Source organism: Beta vulgaris, chromosome 2, assembly GCF_026745355.1.
Source record: "Beta vulgaris subsp. vulgaris cultivar EL10 chromosome 2, EL10.2, whole genome shotgun sequence".
Lineage (NCBI taxonomy): Eukaryota > Viridiplantae > Streptophyta > Magnoliopsida > Caryophyllales > Amaranthaceae > Beta > Beta vulgaris.
The window spans coordinates 2,635,148-2,646,743 of NC_079203.1; the positions used below are offsets into that span (position 1 = coordinate 2,635,148).

Here is an 11,596-nt window from a genome sequence, read left to right on the forward strand (position 1 = left end):
AATTTTTTTTACTTAGATAAATATTTTAGATTTATGACTACAACTTTGACAATATCTAATTGAATTTTATGTTACTCTATATTTGCATTTTACCTTTTCAAATATAAATCTTGAAGGTATTTTGATTCGTTATAAAATAAATTATTACATTCAATGTGAAAGCTTTTGTTTGGTATCGAAATAATCTATCTCTATTATATAAGGGAAGGGGGACTATGGTGTCCCTCCAGGAAATTATTTTACTGCCTCATGAATAAATTAACTACTTTGCCAAAAAAGAAAGAAATCAAACTCAAATATACCATAAAAAAGTTAAAAAAATATTGAACACAATTATATCTCTATTATATAAAGGAAGGGGGAGCTATGGTGTTCCCAAGGACATTATTTTACTACCCTCATGAATAAATTAACTACTTTGCCTAAAAAAGAAAAAAAAATCAAATTCAAATATAGCATTAAAAAAGTTAACAAAAATGTTGAAAACAATTATATAATAACTAAGCCACCATAAATGATTACAATTGTCTACAAGTATTAATGCATTCATACTAACAAATCAAATTTTGATTCCTATACAAAATAAAAAAAAACGACTTTTTGTCTCGAAAAAATACCAAACAAGCATCGCGTGCGAAAAATACAAGTGATACTATTATTAAAAGAGCAGTTAAAAGTAAATATATATAGAAATATATTGCTTATTTATTAGATGAGTGCCATTTTTTTTTTATCTTTTATCCAAAGTAAGTAGCGTATTTCCTCTTCCATTTTACTAGATTACATTTTAAAATATACGAATGATTTATGTCAATATTTAAAATCTTTAATATTTTATTTACCATTTATAAATCTACATAACATGATTTAAAGAAAAGTATCATAAAATATACATTTCATTATCTTATATTTTATCAATTTTTGATGCAATCATGAAATATATGTATGTATTAGGTAACGATGAAATATAAACAGTCTTATTAAACAAAAAATATTTCTTGCATTATCCACGGGTCCAAAAATACATTATTATGATGGTTGGTCCATAACTAAGGTGGAAAATGTATTTTCACTTTAATTTTATATATTAAATTATATTAGTACATAGGATAAATTATTTTGTCGCTCTTTTTTATGTCTTAAATATTTTATTTAATATTTATAAGTATTTACACCATGATATTCAAGATTGTATTATCACATGTTAAATTTATGAAACAAAAATTTTCATAATATAACTTACAATTCAGATAGTTTACCAGTTAGCTATATATACAAATACATGCAAAAGTCCCATTCTAATAATTTTAAAGATGATTTGCACCCATTACAGGAAGAAAAAAATGAGAATAGCCACGAATTTACATATTTTATTTTATCCATTAAAATATCAACTTGAAAAGTTAAATTTTCGTAAAACCTCACTTTTTTCAAAAAGAAAAAATAACTGCCTTTTTCATTGCTTTTTTTCTTCATAAAAAAAGGCATAAGTTCCAGATAAAGGGAAAAGCTTCAATGAACACAACTAATTAAGAACTAAACGATGTATAATTATGGATGCGTAAATCCTAAATAATTTCAAATAACAAAGCTAATTAAAATTTGAATATTACAGGTAAATCAATTTATGAAATGTATTAGCATATTTGATTAAACAATATAGAAGAAGCAATGAACAAATTCTAAAACAATATAGTAAAACAGTATAATGAAATTTATGATTGAAGAGATAAGTGATAACTTGGGCGACGACACAAGTCAAGATAGAGGGAACATGAATAAAACGTAAATCCTTGAAAACATAAATTAATAATTGATAACGGCAAGAAATCGTCTCAACTTGAACTCAATTCTTTATGTCCCTCTTCTCTAAAATCACCTTCAGTTCCATAGAATTCATCAGCTCGAATATCAAAATAAATTAAAGAAAATTAAAACGACATGCAAAGTTGGGGGATTGCACTTTAAAGTTTAACAAAATCTAATAAAAGATAGAGAACGTTGTTTGTTTTGCCTGAAGTTCCAAAATTGATGTCTTCCTATTTAGATTTAAGGAAAAAAGATTGGGATCAAGATTTTTGTTGCTTTTTTTAATGGATAAGGAAATTCAGTAGAATAGAGGATGGTGATAGCCGTAAACATAGCATTTGAAGAGAATATGGTCATATTACTATTGTGTGTTTGGATATGGTATATGATTGGAAATAAGTGGGACAGTTTAACGAGAAAATACGTCTAGGAGTAAGACAAATTATCTATAAGAAAAACTTTACTAAAAGTTAAAAAGATTAGCAAAATTATTTGTTAAGCTAACTGCACCATAGAGATTAAAATTATTAATGATATGTCATTTATTATAAAATAAATGAAACATGGGCCCGAGGGCGAGGATTATGGAGAGGATGAGATGAGAGAAATAAAAGAGGAACTCATGTGATGAAGATAGAGATAAAGATTGAGATAAGAGAAGTGCTCCTCCAGGTTTTATTAGTTTACCCACTACTTTCGGCATAGAGTTTTAAAAGAAATAGATATGTGGGTCATAGAAGGAAAGATAAATTACTAATTTGTTGGCATATCGTATTGTGTTGTGGGCCAACAAAAGTTGAGTGCGAAAGTAAAGATAATAATAAACAAGTAGTGAGACCATTCCAAAAAAAGAAAAAAAAAATGTATAAGCTAATAAGGGACAATCAAAAAGGAAAGTGGGCAAACTAAAAAACTAGGGGGATAATTTTCAATTAAAGTAACGTGTCATTTATTATGAAACATCCTAAAAGCAAGTGTTTTATGTATTTTGAATGAAAAAAATATATTTATTAATTAAATTATGGTTGAAGTTCTTAAAAATTTCTAATACATAATTATAAAAATATCTTTTAACCTCAAATAAGTTTCATGGGAGTGTAAATATTTGGGTATTCGTGCACATATAGTTGAGCTAAATTCGTAATCGTAAGGAGTAATTCGTTGCAAACTTTACTTAGATGGGTAACACGTACTTTTAAATTATTTACCCAATGTGATGATTTTATTATGTAACATAGTTAATATAGTTAATTGTTTAGTTTACAATTAAATTTGTTTACTATTTTATTAATTGTTTGTGAATTTGTACATCATATTAATATAGTATCACATTTGAATGCAACCACTTTTAAAAATAGGCAATCATTACCATTAAAATATAAGTATATTTACTTAATAAAAACTTCCCGTGCATTTTGCACGGGTCCAAAAACTAGTTGTATATAAAAACCATTATTATTAGAATGAATGTTTAGATAACTCGTTAAAGGGGCTTCCATCGGTTTTTATCGTTGGAAAGCCCCCCACCTTTGTTTTTTATTTGTTTTTAGGTTTCCAATAACGATTTCTCCCTCGAAAGAAAGGGTTTTCGATCTCCTTTGTAAGAAAAGGTTTTTCGATCTCCTTCGAAAGACAGGGTTTTTCGACCTCCTTCGAAAGACAGGGTTTTTCGACCTCCTTCGAAAGACAGGGTTTTCTCCTCTTTTAGAGGGGGAATTTCTACAAGTTTCAATCCGGGATACTAGATCTAATGGATTGCCGTGAAATTATTTTGTTGGTGAAGAATTATCGGGATCACAAAGGTTCTCAATTTTTCGAATACGGTCAGATGAATCCGACGGAAATCATCCTCACGACTACAAGGGATCGTTAGATCGTCTCTCCAACAAGGTGTATTTTCCAGCGATATAAGCGGGGATGTTCCACATTGCAAGATTTGTTTGACGATGGTAGTTTTTATGAAGGAAATTTTTGTTTGATTCAACTTATGTATTTGTTTGATTCGATTGCTTATGTAGATGTCGTATGACTTTTTATTAATGAATTTATTTTACTATTCAAAAAAAAAATATACTTTTTTGAATTTATTTGACAACTGAAAACCTTAACGTTTTATGTTATTTGCGAGATACTTATTTTTAGGTATTGATCCATTAGTTTTATACATTTTTTTTAATTATCTAGCTATATTTATTCTTTTTTTCTAAGAAGGATAAGAGTTAGCTCAAGCGGATAGAGCGCTCTCCCTTGGCTCCTGAGGTCAGGGGTTCGATCGTTACCCCTAGCATAATGCTGGTGCATTTCCTTTACATGCTATGCATGCCTTACCAGCCAATGTGTTGATTAAAAAAAAAAAAGAACACGAAGCTCATAAAACATTCATAGATATGACCATTGACCCTAAAAAACTAAAAATAAATAAGAACACGAAGCTCACAAAACATTCACAGATATGACCATTGACCCTTCTCTTTATTTTTTCCTTAAAAAGAACTTTTCATTAAATATGTTTTCTGGTATCAGAATCTTAAAGTTGGATATCACCTAAGAGCATGAGCAATGGGGTTGGTTTTGGTTGGTCTAGCAAAAAGTAAAGCTAGCTTTACTTAGCTTTACCATTGGAGCAATTGACCCTTGGAGTTGGTTGGTATGGAATTCTAGACAACCATGCCTTGGATGGTGTGCATAACAACAAATAGGGTGTTGCCATTGTATCAATATTGTTATTGTTGGTTTTTTTTTTTACAAGATTGTTTTTTTTGTTTTAAAGTAAATAAAATCAGTTATAATTTTAAAAAAAATTACATTACAACAATAAAAAAAAATTATTTATAAATTGAGCCTAAATTTGATATATTTTATCATATTTTTTTACAACCTACTTTTCTTTCTAATAACTTTCTCCTACCTAAAATTATTCAAAATGTATATAAATTAATTAATATATCACTAATTAAAACATGAATAAAAATTATCTACTCTATATAAGAATAACAACATTTTCAATAGGAAAGAGAGTATATGATGGAGTATACCAAAAGTAAGAGAGAGAATTAGAAAAGCCAAGTAGAACTAGTCTAGCCATTGTGAGAAAAAAAAGATGAGTTGGTGGGAAGTTAGTGGGATGTGAGGTGTAAGAAGAAGGATAGGAGAGAGAATGGAAAAACTACAAAGACCAACAAAGACACACCCACCCATTGTAGATGCTCTAATACAATATGAATATCTAAAGAAAATGAATAATTAAAATTCTGATAATAAAAACCTATTTACAAAAAAAGATAATATATGTATTTTCTAGAAAAAAAAAGGTCCAACTCAATGAAATTGGTAATAGAAACTATAAAAGCATCAAATGTAGTTGATACAATGAAAGACTAGATGTGAAAAATTAGAGTAATTATAAGGTAATGAAAGATTGAACCACCATATAAAGTGGGAAAACATCTCTGATGGGCAGCACCATCCCACGTGTCACAATCCCACAAGCTCACTCCTTCACAAAGGTTCTATGGAACGTTGTAACAATGGAAACAGAAATATAAAAAAAAAAAAAAAAAAAAAAGAAAGAGAAGAAAAAGAGAAATAAAAGAAGAATTCTATATCAAATTTTTGGTTAAAATTTGTTAGATAATTCTCCTGAGAATTGAAAATCCATGGTAAGTTTATTTTCTATGTACATTTTTACCATATTAACAGTAATGTAATGTTTTTTCTATTTAGATAATGTATGCAAAGTTTCAATCTTTAAATTGTTAATGTATTATGAATGTATTGAGCAAAATATGGTAACCCAAATGGTTAAATTTCATGCGCTTGAGATTAGATTGTAGTTGCAAATTGCATGCATGTTTATAATGTTCTTCATTATATGCTAAATTGCATGCATGTTTATAATGTTCTTCATTATATGCATTAATTATTAGCTGAGTAATGTTTGTAAAAGCAATGCATGTTATGAAATTTAATTTTTTGCTTATATCTCTAGGAAGTTGGTAGAAAATGTTTATTTCTGTCTCAGAAATAATCGTGTTTGAGGATTTTACATTGCTTAGTTAATCATTGGATCAATTTTTTGTGCTCAATTGCATGGGTGATGTGGTGCAAAAATAGTGCGCTGAATCATTCTTAAATGTTCATCCCATCGAACTAAGATATGTCATATGTAGAGACAAATAATCATGGTTCTTGTATATGATGCTTTCTTATGGGTGTATAAAGAACTTCGTCGACGCTTTGCCAACAGTGATGTAGATAGGATTCGATCCCAGGTTTTGGGTATTATTCCCAAGAAATTTGCCAACTAAGCTAGCTGCCATCCAACGAGCACCGTGTATGATTTGTGTTCTTGTATGAAAGAAGCACAATCATTTTGAGTTGGTTTCAGACATGCTGATTTTTTACTTGTCTATCATAGCCAGTTCCATTGATACTAAATTCATCCCCTTCTGCTAATGCTCTAGCTAACGATCTCAAAATATTGTTCATGCTTGTGCAGTCCATGATACATCGTCATTCTTAGTTTGCGTCCTCTATGAATTTGTAATGGACAAACCAGCCATCCCCTTTGAAGGTGTAGTCAAAGATATTAAGGGAAGATTAAGATTCTATAAACATGATTGGCTTGGAGAATTTAGTGTAAAGTAAAGTTTCTAACTCTATATTTTGGAAAGGAATCCTCTTCAGTTAATGGAGGGTCCAATCATGAAGGAATGAGAAGCGGGTTTTGAAGAAACAACCACTCTCACTCTCATTCTAGTAATTGGTTGGATGGTCTAGTAACTGGTAGAGTTTTCCACCCCTTTATCCTACCTCCCTTGGAAAGAGGCTTCAAAGATTATTTTATCTCTACTCTACAAATGCAGGTTATTGGCTCCAACAACTTGTATATTTTTTGCCTCCGCTCTTCCTGTAATTGCATTTGGAGAGCAATTAAGTAGGGACACAGGTATATTTCTAAGTAATGGCAATCTCGAATTGTAATATAGAAGTTGACGCTATTTTTTTTCCCTTCTGGGTTATGTAATTGATACAATTTTCATTTGGGGTTAGATGGAAGTTTGAGCACAGTCGAGACACTTGTTTCTACAGCAATATGTGGAATCATTCAATCTTTATTAGGAGGGCAGCCGCTGCTGATTTTAGGTGTAGCAGAACCTACAATAATCATGTACACTTACATGTACAACATATCTAAAAAAAATGACAAAGTGGGGAAGGAGCTCTTCTTAGCTTGGGCAGCATGGTTAGATCGAAACTTCTCGCAATTGTAATAAAGAGGCTCACTTTAATATCATTCTTGACTAAATGCTCTTTCTATGAAATTCTTCTCATCTTTCTTTTAGGGTGTGCCTTTGGACAGCGCTTTTCTTGTTCATTCTTGCAATATTCAATGCTTGCAATCTTATTAGTAGATTCACGAGGTTAGCTGGGGAGCTCTTTGGCATGTTGATTTCTGTTCTTTTCATGCAAGAAGCTATTAAGGTTTGCATTTTGTATATGGAAGGAATTAATATTACATAGTGAATTATAGATTTAGTTGATTACTTAGCTTGTTGTTGTGGCTAATGAACAGGGCGTGTTTGATGAGTTTCGTCCTCCGCATGGAAAACATGATCAGCGGGGTGATGATTTCCAAATAATCTACATGAACGGTTTGCTTGGTCTTCTGTTTTCCTTTGGGGTACTCTTCACTTCTTTGAAAACCATAACAGCAAGATCATGGCTTTATGGAACAGGTATTCTAAACTGCCTGGCCCTTGAAGAAATTTTGTTTTCACATATGTAATGTCACTCACAGTAACAGTTGGTAATTTTTGTTATATGAAACTTCAGGCTGGTTTCGGAGCTTTATAGCAGATTATGGGGTTCCATTGATGATTGTGTTTTGGACAGCATTGTCTTATGCCATCCCTAGTAGGCTATCTTCAGAGATACCTCGACGCCTTGATGTTCCATCCCCTTGGGACTCTGGTTCACAATCTCATTGGACAGTATTCAAGGCTAGTATACTCTTTTAGCCCTAGCATTTAACCTAGTTGAATGATAGAACTTTTAAGTTCCGTTTTTCCCTTTTCATGAAGTATAATATGGTACAGATTTTACAATATATACATGTGAAAAATACACCATCAGAAAAACTTTGGTAGCCTTGTACTAATGTAATTGATTGGGCTCACATAAGTGAGATGAGATAATTCCAAATGAATACATTTCATGCCAATTTTCTCAAGTAAGAACATTAAACAAACCTTATGAGCTGGGTGAGAAAAATAAAGGCTATTTCTTTTGTGTTCGCCTGTTTGGACTGTTAAGATTATTTGAAACTCTCAAACTTTAGGATCTTATCCTGTGGATAACTTTGAACACCCTTCATAGATGGTCATACAATCCTGAGTTTTAAAACTTATGCTTTAAATACAGGACATGTCAAAGGTTCCAGTTCTGTACATCCTAGCAGCTTCTATACCTGCAGTGATGATTGCCGGACTTTATTTCTTTGATCACAGTGTCGCAGCTCAAATGGCTCAGCAGGAGGAGTTTAACCTTAAGAAATCTTCTTCTTTCCACTATGATCTCTTCTTACTTGGATTTATGGTAAATATATTTCCAAATGTTCACTCCAATTCTGAAAGACCAGAACGAATCTAGCTTGAACAATTGCATTTATTTACATTGTCTTTTTCAGACTTTGATCTGTGGGTTGCTTGGACTTCCTCCATGCAATGGAGTTTTACCCCAAGCTCCTATGCACACTAAAAGCCTTGCTGTTCTTAGGAGGCAGGTTAGTGAGCATCTTGAGAGGGGTAAGGAAGGTGAAAAAAAAGAAATTGTTTCCAGTATTTATTTACTTAAGTTCTTACACATTCGTTACATGAACCACAGTTGATCCGAAAGAAGATGATAGCCAAAGCTAAAGAATGCATGGATCAAGATGCTAGCAACATGGAAATGTATCAGAAATTACAAGATACCTTTTTGGAGATGGAACCTGATCCGGATGTAGGTGATTTCATGTATATATATGGGCTTGTTTGACTATAATGTGATTCAAGAACCTCAGCATGATTACAAACCGCCCGTTTTATCCACCTGCCATAAAACTTTCTATTGGGTGTTTGGTTAGACTAAAAACATTTTCAGTGGAAAATGAAAAGATCTTCCGAAGGAAAGGCAGTTGTAAATTAATTTCCTTTGTTTTATTCCCTACAAGAGAAGTTAGAGAAAAAGGGGAAAATGAAAATAAATGGAGAGGATGGATAAGAGAAGAGAAAGAGCAAAGGTGAGGAACACGAAGGCAAAATGTGGCATTATTGTTTCATCCTTGGGAGAAACTACTTTTTTCCCTTTACAAATTAAACAAAGGATTATGAGAAACTCGTCTTTCCGGAAATATGTTTCCCTTTAACCAAACACTTTCTCAAGGACACTTTCTCTTCCCCCTTCTATTCCCAAATAAAGGGGAAAAAAGACTCCCTACATAAATCAAACCTTTAATACATTGTGATTTTTCTTTGATTAGACATGGGATTTACTTGCAGGAGGCTGCTGTTACAAGAGAACTAAGAGGATTAAAGGAGGCTGTGATGAGTCACAGTGGATATGTAAAGAAATTTGATCCAGCTAAGCACATTGATGCTCACTTACCCATCAGGGTTTGTGAACAGAGATGGACCAACCTGATGCAATCCCTACTTGTTGGCCTTGCGGCTGGAGCCATTCCCATAATCAAACAAATACCCACCTCAGTACTATGGGGTTACTTTGCTTTCATGTCTCTTGACAGCCTTCCTGGAAATCAGTTTTGGGAAAGGTTGCCACTGCTATTTGTCACTCCATATCGTAGATACAAGTAAGTCATCCTTTTCTTTAGAGATTGATGTGTGACTCATTTGCCGAGTTGGACTCATGTTTCTAGTTACTCGAATCTCTAAGTGAAAAATCCTTATACTCTAATTGATATTTTTTTTTTGTGCTTACATGTTAAATGATTTTTGGCAGAGTCTTTGAAGGAAACCATGCTTCATTTGTGGAGTCAGTGCCATTCAAGTATATCATGACATTTACACTGTTCCAATTAATATATTTCCTATTTTGCTTTGGAGTAACATGGATACCCATAGTAGGGATTTTGTTCCCATTGCCATTCATCTTCCTAATTCCTATCAGAGAATACTTGCTTCCCAAGCTGTTTCCATTAGAGTATCTTCAAGAACTGGATGCTGCCGAGTACGAAGAAGTCATTGGTGCACCTCGCATACCCATGAACTCTGGAGATAGACGATCTGTATCCATAACTGTATGCTCTTCATCTCTGTTGTGATCTGAAAATAACATTTTTCCTGATATTTAGGATTATAGGTCATGGTGAAATAGCTTCTTCCTGCATCATGATGGGGACTTGATTGGCATAGATTTCTGCCAATCTTGTTTTTGTCCCACATTATGGACGTTAAGTCTCATGATTTACCATCTGTTTTGTACAGGATTGTTTAGCTGAATACCAGGAAACCGTCTCTCCAAAGCCAGACATGCTAGCAAGGGTTTGTTGCTTTACTCCTTTTTAGTGATTTATATGGAGTTTTACTGAATTAAGGTTGTGTTCTCTTCACGTAAACTTCAGTTATGTAAACTTATTTGAACTTATATAAGCTCATTTAAACTTTTTCAAGTATATTTCAAATATCATATGTTATCAGAATTTATTGAAACTTTTTAGCCCGTATTAGCCATCGTATGAGCTTAAAAGCTGTTATTAATCCTTATGTGATCCCGTACCTAGAACGTTTTTTTTCCTGAAGTAAGTGAAAATATGGTGAGGGGAACAATGCCTAATTAGGCTAATTTTGATAATACTAGCCCTCTTCTGTTTTGCTGAGTATATCTGTTCTAGGTTCTTTATCATGAACTAGTTGCACAGTAAGACTGTGCAACCAAGCAGCCAATGTAGGTTGGCTACATGAATTCTTGATTAAGCCATAGTGTCTTCATATAAGTACCAACAACGCTTGGTTAGACCGTCTGATAGGAAACCAGATGAATGATTTCCATTCCTAGTTTGATTAACATTGTAAAACCTGATATATTGAACAATACTATGTCCATAACAGGATCCAGAGCCTAGTGATATAAACGATGATGGTGACAGAGTCATGTTTGATGGAGAGGTATTTGATGCGATGACAACTCGTAGAGGTGAGCTAAAGCATAGAAGTATGAGCTCTCGTAGATACTTTCAGGTAAAGTCTCTTACTTAGAAAGAACAATGTACAGTATATCTTCGTTCAATTTACTTTGGTCTGAACGTTTATACATTCATTCTTACTTCATTTCTTCATGTTTTGTGATGTTGGTGAATTACAGGCCTAACCAGAAGATTCATTATTATGATGTGATTTGAGGAGGATGTTCATTTTCTGAAAGTTGCAGAAAATTTCTCCTATTATGTAGAAGATGCCTGGATGATAGATTAGATAGTGAACCTCAATTTTTTGAATTTCTTTTTCCAAGTGATGTCTAGGGACTAGAATTCAGCTAATGTAGTTTATGAATAGATAATGCAAATACCTTCGAATCGCTCAAAGAATGAACCATTTGGCGAGGCGGTCTGTGGCTCGCCTTGACAGGGGTTGAAGATATAAAGGGCTTTTCTAGTTTGTTTAGTAAAGTTTTATGTACTATAATGGTTACTCCCTGTTACTAGTTGGCAGCATTTCCAGAACATTTTCAGGTTTGAAGTGCAAATTTCTGTCACGAGTGTGGAACCAAAATAGTAGCAGTGCAATAA

General features: G+C 32.6%; 1 protein-coding gene across 1 annotated transcript; it reads left to right on the forward strand.

Annotated features, from left to right (window-relative positions):
* Positions 1–6,312: 6,312 nt before the first annotated feature.
* Positions 6,313–11,511, forward strand: LOC104887698 (probable boron transporter 7). The gene is made up of 14 exons (XM_010672405.4): positions 6,313–6,452; positions 6,675–6,757; positions 6,862–7,054; positions 7,155–7,293; positions 7,385–7,547; positions 7,645–7,811; positions 8,233–8,406; positions 8,498–8,593; positions 8,695–8,811; positions 9,351–9,661; positions 9,811–10,108; positions 10,296–10,352; positions 10,920–11,048; positions 11,173–11,511. The coding sequence occupies exons 1-14, from the start codon at positions 6,355–6,357 to the stop codon at positions 11,176–11,178; spliced, it is 2,031 nt and encodes a 676-aa protein (XP_010670707.2). The 5' UTR covers positions 6,313–6,354; the 3' UTR covers positions 11,179–11,511.
* The last annotated feature ends 85 nt before the right edge of the window (positions 11,512–11,596 follow it).

What these genes read in the sequence shown, in the direction of transcription:
- LOC104887698 (XM_010672405.4), top strand. Translation starts at nt 6,355, where the DNA reads ATGGACAAACCAGCCATCCCCTTTGAAGGTGTAGTCAAAGATATTAAG. An exon ending in CTTGGAGAATTTAGTGTAAA is followed by an intron (nt 6,453 to 6,674) that starts GTAAAGTTTCTA and finishes CTACAAATGCAG; the next exon opens with GTTATTGGCTCCAACAACTT. An exon ending in TCTTCTTACTTGGATTTATG is followed by an intron (nt 8,407 to 8,497) that starts GTAAATATATTT and finishes TGTCTTTTTCAG; the next exon opens with ACTTTGATCTGTGGGTTGCT.